This window comes from Pungitius pungitius, chromosome 14, assembly GCF_949316345.1.
Source record: "Pungitius pungitius chromosome 14, fPunPun2.1, whole genome shotgun sequence".
NCBI lineage: Eukaryota > Metazoa > Chordata > Actinopteri > Perciformes > Gasterosteidae > Pungitius > Pungitius pungitius.
Window position 1 is genome coordinate 12,182,914 of NC_084913.1, and position 20,567 is coordinate 12,203,480.

General features: G+C 43.6%; 1 protein-coding gene across 1 annotated transcript in view; it reads left to right on the top strand.

The window, feature by feature from the left end:
- The window catches only part of slc25a21 (solute carrier family 25 member 21), a 74,103-nt gene that overhangs the window by 43,689 nt on the left and 9,847 nt on the right, over nt 1-20,567 (top strand). Inside the window, exons 3-4 of the mRNA XM_037486270.2 lie at nt 6,317-6,365; nt 16,504-16,587. Of these exons, the coding sequence (XP_037342167.1) occupies nt 6,317-6,365; nt 16,504-16,587 (133 nt within the window). The remainder of the gene's footprint in view (nt 1-6,316; nt 6,366-16,503; nt 16,588-20,567) is intronic.

Here is a 20,567-nt window from a genome sequence, read left to right on the forward strand (position 1 = left end):
TCCTAGTGCCCATTGCTTTATAAACTAATAGGGATTAAGGACATATTTCATATGTATAGTTTCCTAACTTGGTAGTAGGTAGTTTATTGGGCTCACCCAAGCTTGTTGTTATTTGGATTACCTCTGTATGTTACATTTTGTTACACCCACGTCGCCGATCTGTCTCCTTGCCAACTAAAGGGTTAAATACAGTGTTTGTCATATTGTCACAGTCCATTCATTTTGTATGAAACCCAATGAATATCCTATAAACATGTAGTCAGACAGGCGGTAATTGTTTGATAAACTAAAAACAACACAGTTTGTTATAATGTTTGGGGGGTTGGCTGGGCTTGTATAACAGACTCAAGTCTGCAGGTAAAAATCTGCTCTTTGCAATCAAAGTTTTGCAATCAGAGTTTTTGTTTCTTCTTGTTGGTTCTGTGTGTAAACAGCCCCAGACTTTTTAATCCTGTCCATCGTTCATACTTCACCCCGCCATTCTTCATTTTTTTACTTCTTCTGTGCTTCCACCTCAACTTTAAAAATAATGAATCAGCGTTTCTATATCGCTGCAGCGTCGCTGATGGATATCCTGTCGGCTTTGTTTCCACCGATGACAAATTGCGGGGGAGCAGCAGCTCGCAGGGTTTGTTTAGCATTCCACATCGAAAAGTATTAATGGAGGAGATGCAGGCATGACTTATCACCTGCAGGTTCAGTCAGGAGCTCCTTGCAAAACCGCAGTGGGCCTGTGAGGTGAAGCTTTGTCATCATGACACTGACACACTGGAGCTTCATCTCACGGCTTGCAGCACCAAGCAAGACGGTTGTTTTCTGCCCGATGAACCGAGACACGTAGTGTGTAATGCAAGAGTTTAAGCTATCACATGAGACGGGAGAAGTAAGCGTGTGAAACGAGTGACCAGTATGTCTCTCATGTGTTAGCCCATTTAACTGGGGGGGGGGGGGCTGTGCTTCCTGTGGCAGTGACCTTCTCCCTGTGGCTGCTGGGAATTACAGTCATTCAGTGTGTGTCTCCGTGTGATGGATGACACCTGCACCCGTTGAGCAATCGGCTTCCTGGAACAGTATCATTGTTTTATCTTACGTTTGCGTGGGAGCAAACTGTGCACGTTCCCTGGAATAAAACCGACCGCCATAATCTTCTCATCTGCTTCAGGTTTGATCTCATTTCTCTTGGAAGACGAGGATCGGATCGTCTTGCCAGTACCTCGGCAGTGCTACTAGTGAGGCTTCGCTCTTAGGATCCGTTCGCAGCGACTGCAAAAGTCACTCCAGCTGAACAAGCAGTGATGCAGCACAATAAAAAAACAAGCAAAACAACAAAGCAAAAGGGAAATTCCACTGCCGATAACACCCTGAATATGACGTCAGCAATAAGAATAAAACCGGGCGTCCAGTCAACACTAAATGAGGCTACAGAAAGCTCACTGCATTCTTGTAACTGAAATGTTTCCGCGGTGACTTGGCACAAAACGTCTTTGTCTCAGTGTACCTGGGAATCGTAACAGCTTTGCTGCAGACTCTCTTTTGTGTGAAGCTCATGCGCCTGACTGGAAATACTGGAACCTCCCAGTATGTCACTCACTTAAACCTTAAAAAGGTATGCATGACGGCCAGATGGCAGGGCACCAAGGTGGCATGGAAGGGTGACTACAGATGAAGCTGTAGCCACAGCAGCAGCAGCATCAGCATCATCATCGTCATTGGTTGGCCCTTCACCGTGCTCACTGCACCAGGGGCAGTAGAGGGGCAGTAGAGGGGTGTGAAGTGCTCCCGCGAGTGTGCGGCTCCACTGCCGCCGCGCTCTGTGATTAAACGGCAGTACGTGCCGACAGCTGGAGTGGAAGAGCGTGACGCACTGGGTGCACAGAGAAGCAGCCTCTCGCCGAGTGTCGAGGAAATGACACCTTTGGTGTCCCGAGAGCCGTGATGCAGTTTCCGTGACATGTTAACAACACACGGCGCGATGGGGACGCTTAATGGCGCGATTATCCTCCACAACCCTGGGGTTCAGGATTTTATCCAAATAATCAAATTAAGCAATTTAATTAGAACCCTCAAATTGGCATTAAAACAGAAGTAGATATTACATTTACGACCTTGCATTTAGTTAAGAAATAAATGTTTCATTGCCCACACCTTTTATTTAATGGACACCATTACCTGCATATAATGCTATCGTCCTCTCCACATCGCCACGGCCGAATCAATATAAAGGGTGACATTACTTTTTGCGGAACCATCCACATTTCTAGCAAAACTTGAGCAGCAAACGTGTGTGTGTGTGTGTGTGTGTGTGTGTGTGTGTGTGTGTGTGTGTGTGTGTGTGTGTGTGCTCGTGGGTGTGTTGCGATGACATAAACTGTCAGTACACTCCGACACAGACCGAGACACACCTGGCAAAGTAGTCAAATGGCTTCTTTGGAAGCTCCAGCTGAAGTCAGGCGTCTTTCTCTCGAGTCGCTGGGCCGGCTGCTAGTGAATTGCTTCACTAACAATAGCCCCAAACGTTCAAGTTGTAATGCAGCGTCAGGTCGCATACTTTGTTGATCTTTCATCAGTTCAATAAATGCAACGCCCTCCTCTGCAGGTTTCTCCGTCGTATGATTGACGACGCACACAAAAGCATTTGTTTGCACCTTTTCTCGACTGGAAAAACATTGAACTGTTGCTTTTGGCACATTTACATACAACAGAGAGGATCTTTGTGCCTGGTGTCAGAATGCCTTCTGGAACACTACAACACTTAAAACGCCCAATCTTGGTTGCACTTTCTGTTCTTTTTAGTTTCCCCCTTCGGCCCGTCGGCTCATCTGCCATAAGCTGTTCTTCAGGAGGAAGATCGTTAGTCTGACGCCAAAATAAACCCAACCTAGTTCCTTAGCGTGCGTGTCATCACTTAATCCTTCTGCATCTGACATCCTGGAAATACAACATGCATTAGTAACTGACGTCGACCTGGGAAACCTGCGGCGTGCACCCAGAGACACAAACTCTTGACAGCCTGAGAAGTCGGGGAGTCGACACGCTGAACTAATCACCGTATGTGAATGGCGCTGCAGGGCAGGCCTGTTAATTAGTAAAGAGTGTTAACTACGGTTACCGTTCTAAGTTAATGAAGCATTTGCTAACCTGTACGCTTTAGAGTTCCTGTACTCTGAGGTTTTACGATGAGGCCCAAAATCCAGTGTGAATCAAGTTAAGTGAAGTATCCAGATGTGCACAGCTGCTCTGGTCACTTGCAGGTAAAAGTAAGCCTCTGGCACTGCACACCTTTTGATATTTGATGAAAATAATATTGAACTTGTTTTATAGCTTGTTGACGATGGAAACGCAGACATGTGACTATAACCTTAACCTTGCTTATGTTTCTTTTTACTGCTGCTATCATTTCAAACTATATTATTTATATTAACTGTATTATCATTACTTTCCATCTTCTTACCTATTGTATAGCTTTTCTATGTAACAAACTTGAGACTCGCACTATACGGAAAGTAGCCTCAATGGCCAATATAACTACTAATTCATGGCAGATTATCATTAATAGAAGGGCAGGAAGTTGTGATCCATTTCATTATCATGTGTGTGGTGTGTTGTAAATGTCCTGCTGAGACCCTTCACCCAGTGGCTGAAAAGGAAATGCTGCAATTAAAGGACAAGAAACAATTTAGTCAATGTTTCTAAATGTAATAAATCATGATCCTATCTATATCAAACTGGAAACGTTTTCTTGATGAAATATGGGCCTTTGAATAAAAACAAAACAGTTTGTCGTTAAGGTGATTTAACAATTTGCCTGCCATTGCCTGCAGGTCTTAGTTAGCCAGCCAAGTAGTCTAATCATAATAGATCAAGAGGGATTAAAGAAACTGCAAATAATCACTTACAGTAATAGCAGCAATTGTAAATCTCATTGGTGGAATGTAACTAAATATATTTACAATGTTGACATATTTATACTTGAGTGTTTCCATTCAAAGCTTTACTCCATTACTTTTCTACTTTTATCCGAGAGCTGTTATTATTCTTTATTCTAGATCATTTTTCACAGTAAAGTTGGGGATATGTTGTCAAGTGTCAAGTAGTAATGTAAAGTATCGTAGTTGAAATGTCTCGGCCTCCACCGGACACATCATTCATAGTAATGTTTGAAAAAATAATTGCTTGAATCAGCAGCATTTCAATGCTGCCTAAATAGTACTTTTACTTTCGACTCCTTAGTAGTTTTATTGCAAATACTTTTACTTGACTAAAAAAGTAATCCGTAAACGTTTATAAACACAAGCTATCTTAGTCTTCAGAGACTCGCCCCTTAGAAGTGTTTCTATTAGTTTGAGGTTTTCTTCTTTTCCCCAGACTTTACCTCCCCACCAGACCCCGCCCCCATCACCTGTAGGAGCATGTTTGGTCACTTCCCAGGATCTTTGTGTTTGCACAGGCTGATTGAGCGGCTTTGGTTTCATCGTGTAATTTGATTACCTGCTGAAAGATCTGATGCGCCTCATCCTCACTGCAGGGCCAGAAAGTGATGCGTCCAAAGCCGTCCTGCTGGCTATTCAATACAGTGTCATTAAGCAACCGGAGTCACGTCAACTGAGCCGTAAGAGCTGGAATGTTGTCTGACTCTGGTCTGCTGGATGCTTCGTGGTTTTTCTCTTCATACATTAAGATGCATCTGTAGACAATGTTAGTTTTTTTTATCTGTTGTATTTTACTTAATAATTACTTCTCTGGGGAGGGAGAAAAAAAAGCATGCACCCTTTTTATAGACAATATATTTAATTGAGCTAATTAGAAAGACTCCATATTACCGAGCAGCTGTGTACACACACAGTGGAATCTGCACGGCATCAGGAAATGGATTTAGTAAGAATTTTGAGTTAAAAAAGAACCTTGATTGAGTTGGAAGGCTTCCGTGCCAAAGCAGTGGCTTTTTCAACACAGATGCACATAGTTAGTTAGTTCCCAAATGCTGAAAAAAATTATAGTCATTCAACGGGAATTTAGTAAAAACATCTCGCTGGGTCACGCTTTCAGACCCATGTTCTTGCAAAAATGGCCCAATGATCAAAACTGGTGGTTGGCATTCAAGTCGGGCAGAGTGACAATTAGCGTGATGATGGGGTTTGTTAGAAGGTTGGCAAGCACTGGATGTTGGTAGCAAAATGAGTTGAGACTGCCAAACACTAAACCTTTAGAAACCACTTGTAAAGGAAAAAGAATCTCCTGAAGATTCCTTTGGCTGACGTCTGTCCGTATAAGCAGTCAGTCAACTTCCAGGATTACTTAAGTGGAACCGTCACACTTGACATAAAACATCATGATTATTTGCTTTCTGATCCAGAACGGCTTTAAAAGATAAGAACTGTTCAGTTGTACATATTGGGTCTCTGGTAGTTGTCACCGCCACTAACAGAATGCAGACAAGTACTTTTCAGGAGGACGCTTTACAACCAATGAATGCAACTCATTATTGTCAATATCAATGAATCTGTCAATTGTGTAAATATGTTGTTTATTGTAGTAAAACATTGGCATATTGCTTGCCAAAAGTTCAAAATCCTACAATATTCACCTCACATGATTTAAGCCAGAGATTTGCACAATAACCCTCAAATGTTGGAATGAGCGACTAGATTTTTGCTTGAGAAGTGGCTTAAAACTTAAATCCCAACTTTAAATAATGCTTCACAGAAAGACAAAGTCGCGGCGTCACCTCCAAGCGAGTAACTAATATCCCTTCTCCCATTTAGTGTTACTTTCATCTGGCTTTCTGAAAATAATTTAACATGTTCCTGGGGTTTCCTGTTTATTTTCTAAGACAAACAGCATCCACTGCAGCACTTACAAATGTAAACCTCATGAGTGAACAATGATTACCTTGTGAGCGCAGACAAACTACAGCTCCCATGGTAATTTACTGCTGGTACCTACAGTATGTATCATAACCTTGTATGTATGAATCCACAAGATCTACTAAAGCCCTTTGAAAAAAAAAAGAATCTAATACTGTATCTCTAATATAAGACGCTTTTATCCAAAGAGACTTGCATTTCAACCGTAGAGATACAAACTCAGAAGAACAAGTAACAAGAAAGTACAATTTTCATCAAATAAGCAGTTTCAAAACATGTTATAGATAAGTCCCATTATAAGTACAATTCAAGTGCTACGATTTGTTAGTTAGAATTGCATCAGCACCAGTGCGCTCCCTTGAGACAATGAAATGTGAGAACACAACAACCAGCATTCCCCTCAATGTTCATGGTCATTAAAGTGACTTAACCTGACTGTTTCTGTCCCTCAGGTCTGGTAGAGATCTGCTTGATGCATCCCCTCGACGTAGTGAAGACGAGGTAAGTCACCCATCCAGAGCCGTAGAGATGAAATGCATCATGGACCTTTTCATTTCCTCCGCAATGTTAACTTTAGACGTTTTTTATCTCAGCAAATCACATTTTAACCTCATTATAAGAAAGGGACTCGCGGGATCAATTGTCTGCCGCTTAATGAACTCACTGTGGGTAATATCTGGTGTTGCGTCAGCATCTCTTTTCTTGCGTGTCATGCGAGGGTGGCAGCCGCGTCGAGCCGCTGAGTGATCAGGAGCCTGCACACCACAGTGTCTCAGCCGGCCATAAACAGGTCGTGGGCTTCTACTAAAGCTTTATAGTCATTCACAGGCCCAGCCAAGACCTCTGGCTTCGCTTTTACCACCTCCCTGCCCCGTTCGCTACTCGTCAGTAAATTGTGCTGCTTTTTCTGTCATTTACGGCAACGGTTCCTTGGTAAATAAATTGCTTGGCGTGCCTTTTAAAAAAGAAAAAAGAAAGTGAGATGGTTGCACTTTGAAGGCCGTGCCACCACCTGAACACAGAGAGCGAAGCGCAGGGATAAAAGCAGTGGCGTATTAGTCGATACGTGATACTTTGAAGGCACACGGTGTGATTTATTGTCCCATGTAGAAACCATGGGGGTTTATTACAGGTACGGCCGGCGCTCTGCCTGTCCGTCCTCACACGGGGTCAGGGTTAAAAGTGCATCCACTATTTTCTTTGTAACGCTCTTCCTTAAAAAGCGGTAAAAGGCGCTTTAAAATTCGACAGGTTTATCTGTTTATTTTCTGTTTTTTGTCGCCATGTGTTCAGTTTGATAGGCTCTCTGCTGCTGAGAGCGCGTCTGTGTAAATGGATTCCTTTTGCTCATGATCAGGGTTTGTTTGTTTTTTAACAAAGCGAACAAACAGAATGGTCTTTCTTCTTTTTTAATTGGGAGCTTTTGATGACATCATTAAAGTGTCCAAGCGGCAGGAGGTTTATTGTTTTGATGGCAGACACGGACGCAGCGCAGCCGTGTGTACATGCAATCATACCGAACATGCATGTTTGCACACTTTAACACACGTGAATTCATAAAGCGAGCATACATACCAGCTAATTAGGACACTGAGGGAGCGGAAATCTATTAGCAGGAACCTTGGAGCCAAGAGTCAGACACAGACACACCTTCACTGGGTCTCTCTCTTTCTATCGCTCGCTCGCTCGCTCGCTCAGGCATGGCTCTTATTAGGCACCGGCTCCTGCTTTAATGTCCACCGGTCCAAATTGAACAGCAACTGGAGTAAATTTACTTTTTTCCACCAACTTAGAATCAAAGGGATTTTTTCCCCCTTTCTTTTTTCCCCTTTTACATTCTTTTTTTTTTTTTGCATGGTAAACTTGACTAAATGCCTACCTGGCTGGGAGCTGATGTTTTTTTCAAATGAGGGTTTATCTTTCTCCTATTCCTTTGAGGGAGATGAGTGGGGGCAGTGCATTTTGAGACTGAGCTGCAGTAGTTGGTACAGAGGCAAGGCCACTAGCTGAATACTGCTAAAACTGCTTAAGCTTAAGATATTTATTAAAACTACTGTTTGATATTAGGGATAATGAATGAATGAATGAATGCATGTCACTGGACATTACCTTAGATGTAAAGTAAACACTTTTTGCCTTTGTTGTAGCACTTTTACTGTGGGCTCACTGACCAGTTGAGCCATGACCCCTGTAACTCACCTTTGCTAACAAGTCTATCTATCTTACATCTGAGGGACTCCTGCAGAGCCCACGTTCCATCAGTGTGACTTAGTACCTCTTTCATCGTTGTGAAAGAGTGGAACATGAACAAATTTATGTTTCATAATTCAGGGGTGCATTAAACAGGCTGGTTGAGGCTCCGTGTCCGCATCAGGTGTAGTGTGAAGCGTCCTCTCTTTTTTTATTACAGATGACAGAAGTAGTAGGATTACAACTTCGACAAGTGTTTTCATTTGTAAACCAATTGTTTGCTGCATCAAATGCAGAGAGGTCAAATCAGAGAGAGCTATTTGATTCTTCAGTATTTATTCATTGACAACGCACACACACAGTGAGATTCTGAGCAAACTGGACCAGTAAAAGCACACCTGGTCGGATCGAAGTCAAATGGCCAAAATGTTTTCTAATATTTAATAATCAGCCCTACATGTCAATGTAGCATTCCTCAGAAAAGTAAACCGTTAATTGCCCCCCCCACCCCCCGCCCCCTTCCCCCACACCTCTTCTTCATTGGTTTTGGGCAGGAATGTGGGGTTGGAGAGAGAGAGAGAGAGGGAGAGAGAGCAGAGTTACAGCTTTTCATTAACCTGGAAACCACCTAGTTACATGGTTCATGGGCTGGTCTCAGCTCACTTGGAGGTAACAAAGGGTGTCGGGCGGCACTTTCTGCAGGGGGCTGCGCGCTCGGGGCACCCCATCTGACTCTGATCAGGTTCTCCCTCTCATTAGAGAGTTGCACTGAGCCTGCATTTCCCTTCATGTCGAGATCCTATTACATGGAGCTCCACCCTTCTACACATGCATGTGCAAACAAACTCGCGCTCATCTCCCCATCACCCATTTTACTTCCGGCCCGAGGAGTGAGACCTTCCTCGTGGGCCGCGGCTCCCTGAGCCATTTCTCCTGGCATTGTGAAACTTCTTTTGCTGTTATTCTTTTTTTGTGGTGCACTTGATCCGATGTGTTTTCAGATTTTTTTTTTTTAATAAATCGTATCCCCTGCCTCTTCCTGTGCACACACACTTTTTTTTCTCTCTAATGCTTTCCCATTCTGATTCCTTTTCTCTCCCTCAGTTATCCAGTCCCCACGTAGCTTCATTCACCTGTGGTTGAATTAGCCACTACTTCAGCTAATATGAACAATACTGTGTAACAACATCCTGTCGAGTGCAATGTTCAGTCTGCCCTCATTCCATCTGAATTTGTAGTTTGTTGAGCGATTGTGTTACGTTGTTTTAAATCCCTGTTCTACATGCGCTTTTAGAAGATTTGTATTGAATTATGTAATCGTATTGTATGACATGGCTGTCGGAGTCATAGCAAACCACTAAGCCTGCCAGTAGCCGGTTTCAAGCCTGATTAGAAAAACCTGGTACAGGGCCTTGGCCACTGCAGTATCCATGGCAACACTACCTCCATTTGGTCCCAGCATGCATGAAAGTGTGTCCCACTTGGGGGGCTTGAAAGTGATCTTTGATGAGGGCTTTGACAGATGACGTGCAGTCATTTTGGGGAGCGCGTGACAGCGCTGAGGATGGCCCAAAGGCTTCACCCCTCCTCCCCACCTCCCACCTCCGTTTGCCCCCAACTGCTCGGTGAACCCCAGTGCACTTATGGAGGAATCCCTAACAAAACCCTCAAACAGCAGGCCACAAAGCGGCAGCAGCCTGATGGCGGATCCTGCCTTGTAAAGGAGCAGGCAGGTCAGCGGTTGTCAGGCAGGCTCATAATCCCCTCCGGCTCTGAAGAGACTGCAGCCCAACAGACTGGGCTCACAGCGGTCAGCCCAGAACACATGCTTCACGTACATCTAGGAGGAAGCGAGCTCGGCCCGTGCAGCGCTTCATTGCACGAGCGTTAGTGGGGGGGCGAGTCCGGTGCACAGGGTGGAGAGGGAGACATTGTTGGCAGGATTAAAAAGGATGCCGTGGCATTGGAGTATACTCTCTGAAAAGATAACTCAGTCTTCTGTATAAATTGTGTGACTTTGTTTATTTGTCCAATAACATTGATAAACGGGAATATTTGATCATGGGAAAGATGAATGAATGAATAGGCTTATGTATCTACCCACCTGCCCACTGTCACCAAGAGTTACATCCAATTTGATTTACATTTAATGCCAATGCGGGAAGCAGTGTAGACTCTGCAGGAAGACAGAAAGTAAGAGGGGAAGAGTTGGGGGATTGTAGCCACAGCTACAGGTGCAATGCTGGGGTTAAGTGTCTTGCCCAAGGGCACATTGACATGCGGGTTAGCTGGGCCTGGGATCGAGCCGCCAACCCTCTGGTTGGAAGACGGCCGTGCTCCCCCCTCACCCACAGTCACCATGTTCATGTTCATATCCCATATTAGAAAATGAAAATGTTGTTCACTGTAACTCCGGGTTTCAGCTCCACGTGGCCTGGACATTATAAAAACTTACAGTCAAATGCTATCTGTGTCTGTGGAGTTTAAAAACATTTAAAGTCAGTGTAGATAAAGGTTTCAGCCGGCTCCAACCAGCTAACGGGCTCCTTTGGATAAACGTTGATGTCCTGGATTTATCCTTCACACAACTATCGTAGACCCTTCTGTCTACTGCTCTCCGACAACTCTTTTGTGTTTCCATATTTGATCATATTGTGAGTGCAATTGTTTACGGACTACCTATTCACCTTTCTAGAGTGATCTATCTAATAAAAGCAAAATGCCATAAAAATACACTTTAAAAACTCAACCTATATATTTGAATGTTGTGACAGATGTTTCTGCTGTCACAACTGGACGACTAAATGAGAGATTTCCCCAATGGATTGAGGTGCACATAAAGAGCAGATGTGCATTTCAATGTTTGTGTGAGCTTCCTACGAGAGCACCTGTAATCATTATCAGTGAAGGGCTTCACATTCCAGTATACTAATTACAGAGTGGAGGCATTGTCTGCTTTGATTTCTCTAGACCCTGACTGTGCTGCAACCACAGTGCTGCTCCTCTTGCATGCAGCTTTTTGGACTTTTGAGTCATTCATAAAGGCACTTTAAAACTTGGCAAAACATTTTTTTGTCACTGGGGCATTGCTACTTGAACACAGTGTGAGCAAGCTGCATTGGATGCAGGACTCACAGTTGCTCGGCAATCTCAAATGGCACAACTCAGTGGTCAGTGGAATACCTCTGATCTTTCATAGACTCAAACTGTCGCATAGATTGCCTCTCGTGGCGTACTCAGTCACATGTGTTGCTTTCTTTTCCTTGCCTCTTTGTTCTTTTTTGTCTTTTTATAATGGCGTGGCTATCTGGTTGCTGGTGTATTTTTTTTTCTCAGATGGTGGGATAGAGGATGATTGGCTCTGATGTACCACATTCCCGCCACAATTACTCATGTAATTGCTGAGGTTGGCTTGCATGCGAAGATTGCAAAGACAGGGACAAGAAATATCACTTGTTCCATAATTCCACGTTCCATGTTTTCCGCTTGCTACACTCTCTATAAAAAGGTTCTACATTCAGATACAGAATGCAACAGGGTGCTCATGGTTGTACCAGTGGCCGATGCGTTCCCAGAGGGATTTTTGTGTCATGGCGTTCAAGTCTTCATCACTAACTGGAACCATAATACTTAATGTCACTCATGATGCACTTAAAATAACTGGATCGAGGGTACAAGATCCGCTTGGGTACTATCTGAACTGGCCTTCAGCATTCATTCTGTTCTTCCCCAGTAATACTAGTTGACGAGAGAGTATTTGTATTTGTCCGAGAAAGATGAATATGTCGGATAAACTACGAATGGGAAGTTAAAAGGAGAAAGAATACGGAACTAACCGTAGTAGTAGCCTTTCACTTGGAGACCTCTTTATCCATAATAGTTGCGAGATTCACTACATCCTGCCCAACAGTCTGCTTTAACAAAACCAAATGATGTGGCTCCAGTCTATATAAGTCTGACCAAATACTTTAACACATCAAGCTACAAACGTTTTTATGGATTTAAAACTATTACAAGGTGCTGAATGCAGCAAAGTGGCGGTGATTCTCAGGTTTCTCTCTGGAAGCATGCAGGGCAGTTGTCTTCTGTCTGGAGCTCACTGTGTTATAGCCAGTGGTCTCCAAAAATCCTGCAGCCTGTCCTCACATCAAAGTGGCCGTTACTGTGGCTGGCCCGGACCAGTCTATCACCGGGTAGTCCTGACGGCTTTTGTCTCCTACTTTGAAGCTGATTTGGTTCTATGGGGAAAACTTGCAGAAATTTGGATGAACAAGTTGTGTAATATTGAATGTACTGTTAAATCTGTTGAGCGGTAATGTTAATAAACAGCATAAATATACTTCTAAAACAATTTCTCCAACATTAGCACCATCGTTTCAGTTAACAGCATTTGGCAGAGGTTAAGAGACCCCAGATTAAACACCCAAGAAACCCTTTCTGTTTTGCAACCACTTACTGGAAATGTCAGATTAAGTACTTATTTTTGCCATCTGCTCCCCTGCATTAGGAGCTTTCTTAATTTGCTACAGTCCTCTCTTAACACGTAGAGGGATCTGTCAGTCAACCAGAAGTTTGTAATGCTAAAAACATCTGAGTCCCGGGCCTTCCTAGCCTGTCCTCACGCTGTTTTATGCGGCTCTTTTCCTGCTGCAGCACACTAACACAGCCTGATCTCGGGTCACAGAGGTCACACTATATGAGCACACATCTGGACCCACAAACTGGTCCCAACGTCACCATAGGGATTCAGGGGAGTCCGTTGGATCAGAGCGAGAACGAATCCACAGTGGAAGAGCGACGTCGCAGCGCTTCCAACAGAGCATCCACACCACAACCTGCTTTATGACATTGGCGGTTCTGTAGGTTTGGGGTGCTGGTGAAACCCAACCCGGCCTGATCCAGATCAAGCTCTGGCAGCCTGGCGTGTCACAAGCACCCAAAGGTTTATCCCCTCTGCTCCCAACTTCCTCTTCTTCATCTTCATCTTCTTTCCCTAAACTTTATTTTTTCTTTCCTCTCTCCAAGGCGGGTCGGCCTTTATTGGCATCCTCCTGACCTGCTCAAACACGTTGCCTTCAAACTGTTTTGCCATTGATTCCATTGAGCGATGTATGTTTTCCTAACTTGCTTCTTTTCATGTTGTTGTTGGATGGAAGGATGGACGTCTGATGAAATTACCATTATTACATCATATTTAGCAGCTTGCAATAAGTGCAAACCACACAGAGGAAGGCTGGATGTAATCAAACATTTGGAGTGCAGTGTATTCCTTTTATTTATTTTTGTAAACAAAAGCATGCTCCGTGCTCAGACTTCATATGTCTTACTTGTTATTTACCTTTTTGTCATGAAACACTTTTTCTCCCACTGAGTGTCAGTCACCACCGACGGCCACTGTGTCAAGAAGTAGCCGCCATTGGATCCATAAGGGATCCTTATTTATGGTTCACTCTTTAACCCCGTAACACAATGGATGGACACCGACACGATCGGCCGCATTTGCCACGTTGGACCGTTTAGGATAGAAAAAAGGGTTCTTAACCTCATGTGCAAATGCAATGGACTTCTACCATCTTTATGATCCTGCTCATTAAAATTAATTGTGTGGCTGTAAAAATAGATTTCCCTTTTATGTTGCCCTCTAGATTGTCTTATGCACTTTAGATCTAACATGAGAAATTGCTATACTTTCAGCCGTTCCACATGGTGATTCACTATATTTTGTTGTCAAAGCACTTGGCATTCCTGGAGTGAAGGCATGAGTAGATCAAGGCTCTCACTGTAGCAACCAGTCCAAATACACAGCAGCACACATAAATCAGAACGTCCAAACTAAAAAGCTAAAAGTAAATGGCACACAATTTAAATTATTACAGCAAAATGTCATAGGATACTTACCTGTTGTGGGTTGGGTGATTACTTGTTTATATAGAGTGTTAGTTGACGTATCAATCTGTCTGAATGGCTATAAATATGATCAGCCTTATTAGATCCTACATTTAAAGTGAGCGAGTCATCAAAACATGGCACCGAGGGAATACCCCTAATTTAACAGGGCACATTTTTAAGAGATCTCCTAAAAAGCATGGCCGGTCCCTTTTTAAAATTGGACCCATCAAACCTCTGCCTTTTGATCAAACCCCTTTACACCTTTTCCATATATACATATATATTTTAACACCACCATTAATGAGCCCCACCTCAACATCTCGTCCTCTGTTGGGTGACAGCCCGTCTTGTTGGGCCCCGGGTCAAGCCCATTACCACCGGGGTCTGGGAGCGGACACGGCTTTGTAAGACCCTCAAACGCAGCACTCCGGTCCATAAAAATATAAAGAACGGGGGGCTTGCCTGGCACTCCCCCATCATTTACCTTTTTGACTTCTTTGTGGACGCCTAGAATTTGTAATTTTAAAGGCAGTGGAGGTCAGGTGGGCAAGTTCTTTGGGATTATTTACTTGCTTGTCTCGTTCCCAGAAGCACCACCCTGCCCTCGCCCTCACCCTCACCTGGGCGGCTCCGGGCTTGTAAAGCACAAGCACAGGGCTGGATATGGATTGGGAAGGAGTACTCTTGATGAACTCACAAATCACATCGCCTCCGAGCATTACCCGAGCTGTATCTTTGCTAGCTTTCCGCTGTACAATGTGTTTACGGGGAAGCCCCACTTTGTAAACGCTGCGGACAAAACAATCAAACAATCCGGATGGCTGAGTCCAAGGCCAAATGGCTCCGCCATAGAGGCCATCTTGTGCTCCTCTTCAGCCAACCAGCACATCTTCTTTGTCACTGAGGTTTTATAAACAGAAACTAGAGCCACTTGTCTGTACAAATCCTCTAAAACAGAACATTCGAGCTGGACTGAAATCTGTGTCTTATTTTCCACCATCGGTTGCTATGGCGAGCAAAACGAGCAGCTTCCGAGCCGGGGGGGCGTGACGGTCCCCGTGCTACCCCAACATCTCCTGCTCCTCCCTATTATCTCCCACTCCCTTGGCCTTGCGGTTTGGTCCTCGCCTTTTATGGCAGGGTAAGAGAGGGCCATGAGGAAATGAGGTGACCCTCGGGGTCACGAGTGGAGTCAGGGGGCTGGTACCGGACCACGGCCCCGCCAACCCCACTCTCTCTCTCTCGGGGCCGGTTTCGGGTTGAGGCAGGCGAAGCAAAGGAGACCAGGGCAGAGTGTGGAAAGAATCCCTTCCATCCTTGACCCCGGCATCATGTGCCTTTAATTAAGCCCGATTTGAATATGTTTACAAGCCCGAGTAGTCTTAAATCTTTGGGTTATTGCCCCCCCCTGTACCCTGTATTCTGCCATCGTCTCATACCTCAAGACCTTCTTTTTCGTCCTCTTTTTTAATATGGTGTCAGACATCTATTTATTATGCTGTTTTAACTAGTTTTCAGGAATGGGTTACAAGCGATTTGGGAATCCACCAAATAGGATTCGAGGGACACCCCGCTAAGATGTTAATCTGTTAGCGATATGAAAGGCTGCTCACCCCACTAAACCCCCCGTCCACTGGAACCTCAGGGCCCTTTATGGCCGATCCAGGCACCCGCATGGACGACTCGCTGCTGACCTTGTGACCTAGCAGTTGAAGCCATATGAGGAGGGAATCTTGTTTTCACTTCTGATTTGGTTTCTACGCTCAGAATGCGTGACGTTCCTTCACTATTTGAGGAAAATTGATTCCATTAATTATGTTTACTAAAGTTTATCATTGATCACGTTTGGAAACATGCTTTAGTTTATTATTGTTAATTGCTCAAATCATTGGGTGTATAGTCACATCGTACTCTCAAAAGACTATTTTGTGCAACGTTCAATTCAATAATGTTGTTTGCGTGTCTCAACCATGTGGCAGGATTATAATGAGATCCTTTCTTGTACTCGCAATACCCGAAACTCTTTATCTCCAAAAGGCAACCTTTTGTATTAATTCTTTCAAACCCAAATGTTCGCTCATGTAAAAGATTTACACACATCTCACAACCCTTTATTAGGTAGTTACCAGCGTGTTCTCTACACAAGAAAAAGGTTCCTTTGACTGGCTCCATCATATTAAAAATGTACACGTAACTAAAGAGCTGTTACAATTGGCTTACTAGCATGTTAGTAGTCAAAAGGCTTGCTGCAAAAGGCCTGGTCACGGGGAGTTGGGGGGCTAATTGGATCGGTTGGGTTAAATAAATGTTTTAGTTCTCCCCTGCTCTGGGAGGAGTGGTAGAAGGAGCCTCTCATCTTGGCAAAGCAGAATAACACGGCGGACGAAGGGTGATGATCTCATGTATCAAAAGGTCAAATTAGCTTAGTATATATTTCAGACAGGTGTCCCAATGTAATTTACCCGATATGGGAAATAAAACAAAGTAACAGCAATGTGACTCTGTAGTATTTACTACTTTTAAAACTTTGGAAGCTTTAATGAAATTTTGGTCCTTGCAGGTTCCAGATCCAAAGGGGAACCAGTGACCCCAACAGCTACAAGAGCCTCGGGGATTGCTTCCGGACCGTCATCCGCAACGAGGGGTAAGTTATCCTTGAAAGTCGTTTGCAACTACAAAGGTCACCAGGCGAGGGGAAATTTACACCTGCAAACACAATGGAACAATGAATTCATAATTCATCATGGAATGATTTATTTTATATGCTGTAGCTTCCATATAAGTATATTCAGACATCATCAAAAATAATCTTCAGAGGAAAAGATTGGAATACATCCATAAAATATGATGTATGATCTAATTTTACAGACTCAAACGCTGATTGTGTTATAGTGTTTCCCGACTAACTAGAGACAGCCATCGTGCTGTGCTCCCTCCTCCTGTGCCCGCCCTGGGACAGCACGGTGAGACGGTGCGGGCGAAGGTGTCACTCGCTCTGTTTACGGCGAGCCGACAGCTTTACGGCGGATATAAAGTTGATCTGCTGCGAGGTGTGAGTGAGCGCAAGGTGAAAGGCCGTCTGGATGGTGGGGTATCGCACACTGGCCGCAGTCCAACAGACACAGCTACCCTGCTACAGCAGCTGAGCCCTCAACCCTACACACACACACACACACACACACACACACACACACACACACACACACACACGCAAAAACTAAAGCTCCCATGGAGCAAGTGAATGCCTTTTGGGTGTGTCTTCCTTTCGGAGAAGGAGAGCTACATGACGCAACAACATGGTTATCAAGGAGTCCCTGCAGACAGAAGATCCACTTTCCTGTTGAACAATTATCACTGACGGTATATTTTTGCTGAGGCTGTAATGACTCCCCGGTAGCACATTGCGGATTACCTCCAGGCCAAACCACTTAGTTATAATTTATACAAATAGCGTTACGCCCCACTGTTTTGAATTATTATTAAAAATAAACATTTCCCGTCAGCTCATGGCAGGACACAGCTTACACCAGGCTTCTCTCTCTTTCTCTCTCTCTCTCTTTGAGGTGATGAAGGGGGAAACCTGAGCACTGTGATTTCACTGAAGAAGGACATGGAAATGTGTTATAAGATATTTAAACAGTTTGAAGCCTGAACACAAAAGACTTTACTTTTCATACAGAATAGAATTAAACGCTTCCCGTTGGTAAATGGGCGGTTAATGGGGTATTATTTTGGTTAAAAACTCATTATGTAATAAGTTGTTCTCTAAACTGGAAAATCTAGCATGAAATGCTGTAGCTGTGGTCATAAGCGTGTGACGGTGTGAACTGTGCTCCCTGGCTATTGGTCGGTGTATTGCCTTACAGGCCGCGTTCCTGTTTCTCCTGCAGCCACTGAGAGCATGTGTTAAATGTTTCCGTCTGGAGGGAAACAAAAAGACTCTATTCTCGAGCATTCTTTACCAGTGTGGTATCCAGGGAATGGGTCGGGACCCAAAGCGCGGCCACAGGAACATTAAAAGGGTCCTGGGTTTACAGCAGAGCGCGTTGGCCCGTGGACAGTAGATCAATGACTAATGCCTGGAGCTGACAGTGCGGGGTTGAGCGGGGCCTTGCAGCTGGGACCACCCATACAAGAATATGTATTTTCATTTTCATGTGAAGAAGTGCAGTCAATGGGGTCCATCAGATTATATGCGTTTAGCTATGGGTGTCTTTGCCAGGAGACAATTCCTTATATGGATTAAACACGTTATATAATTTCAGTTTAGCAGGTGCCGATAGTTTTATTCTGGAGAGAACCATGCTGGCTGCTTCCAGTCTCTATGCTGAAGCTAACCAGATGTTAATCATATACTGTATATATATATATATATATATCACACAGACATCAGGGTAATAGAAGTGTATTTTTCAAGATTCCAGACCTTTATTTTAACAACATTTTCTCACTTTAAAAATGATAAAACAAGGCCATGTCTGCTTAAGTAATTCTAAACAATTTATTTACTTCAGTGCAAAAGTAGGAATTTAAAAATGGTATAACTCGCATCATACCATAAAATATGATACTAAGAACAGTTGATCCTTAAAGCAAAAGATGTAAGTTCATTATTTATGAAAATACAATTTCCCTGTCTATAAATAGCACATGTTTTTATATACAGTCCAGTCAGTTTGTACACACTTTCTCCTTCAATTGAATGAGAAAGTCATGCAATTGTTTAACCTTTTGTGTGCTGACTTTATATGTAAATATATCAATATCATATTTATTTTTGTATACATTTCTTAGTGTTGTGCCTTTATATGTTTTGAAAACCTCATCTCCTTGCCTTTTTGTCGGTTAGTGACAATGTCAAGGTTACCTAAATTCTGGGAAAGAGAAAATATTTGCAGATGAAGCATGCCGGTTGTTTACGTGTTAAAATACTGCCTGGGGTGGCTCATGTTACGACACTGAAGTGGTGCGAAAACAAATCCGTCTGCTGATGGAAATGATTGTCTTCCATTCTATTCTTTCATCCGTTAAGAAGTCCCCAAAAAATGTCGACAGATGTCAGTTTATTTTATTGCTCCGGTGTTTGCTGCGCTCCTGTCCAAACGGATGTAGGCTGTTAAAAAAGGAAAGGTTTATGAAAATGAAAGACAAATCAAACGCACCAGTACACACAGACACACACACACACACCTTTCCTCGCTCCGTGTCAGGAGGTCATTTGGTTAGGAAAGCCCAAAAGGGACTTAGTGTGTACTTTACATTGGAAATCAAATGAGGATTCAAATGATGGCCACTCAGTAGGGGGCCGTATTTGTTCTGTAACAAATTTCACTCCTGGTCCTGACCTGGTGGCTCGCCAGCCTGACCACACCCGGGAAATCTGTGGCCACCATTTGCATGGACAAAGAGAGCCGAGGAAAGGGTCTTCCGTCTGACTGAAATAACTTCTTTACACAAACAATACAAACGATTCATTCTTTATTTAGAGGAGGCTTTTTCCTTATCCTTAATCCCTTACTCCAACGTTGCTATGATATCAATGGCTTGGCGTAGCAGAGCCAGTACAAGGTGTGCGACTTCAGGTGTGGGCTCTGTCACCTGATCAGAAGTGTTTTGATATTAGTGGTGTTTTTCTGTGTGTAATAGCTGGTGCTTCTCGGACCCGATCCAACAAAAGCATCTAAGATGACTTGTAGAGAATGTTGCCACAACAGAGTTTGGGCTGCTAGTTCACAAGATACAGTTGGTCACGCCGCGTTGTCCTCTTTGTCCTCAGAGTTGTGTTCAGTATCAATATGAACTCGCTCTCTCTCCCTGTAGCCTGCAAGCAGCTAAGTGGAAAGGTCTGCAGATTTTGCCGCTCTGCTTTTCATTTTGAATGTTGTAAATCGGTTTAATTGGTTAAATTGTTTGTATTTTTGTTCCTCTCATACACATCTCATCGTGTGTTAGCCGGTCCCTCACTTCTTTCCGACTTCCCATGCTATCTGTCGCTTTGACCCACAAGACCATGCAATGCCAATGGATCTACATTTAGCTGCATGTTTATATTCATTTGCAGTTCCAGTGAGCATTCACAACGGTCAAGCCAAGAGCTTTCATACCTTTTTATGTGGCTAGAATTGAGTAGAGTTGTCTCTATATTTAAAATAAGATGTCTCCAAAAGGTATTGCAACAGAAATCTACTACATTGAGCTCATCAATCATGGCAAAGGAAGGAAACATCTTGAGGCAACAAGTACACAAATAATGTAATACAAAAAAAATATATACCACAATGCATTCAAGTCAACTCACGTCACACTACTGATCACATGTAATACACAGTTGCATATAATCATTGCACCGATGGTCCGATACGGAACATTTCTATCAGTTCCCGAACGTAAGATGACGACGTGGTGATTGTTCTTGTTTGAATGTTTGGACCGGCTTCACCGGTTTCCCCATGAGGCTAACCCCTTAAAACAACAACCAGGAATGAGAAAAGTAGTTTGCTGCTCCCAGCAACAGTTTGTTATCAACACAACAGCTAATCACTCAGTGCTATCTGATGCTTCAGGTGCGCTGCCATTCAAAACTTGGGCCCAAGCCAAGAAGCTTCTGTATAATTTGATGTGATT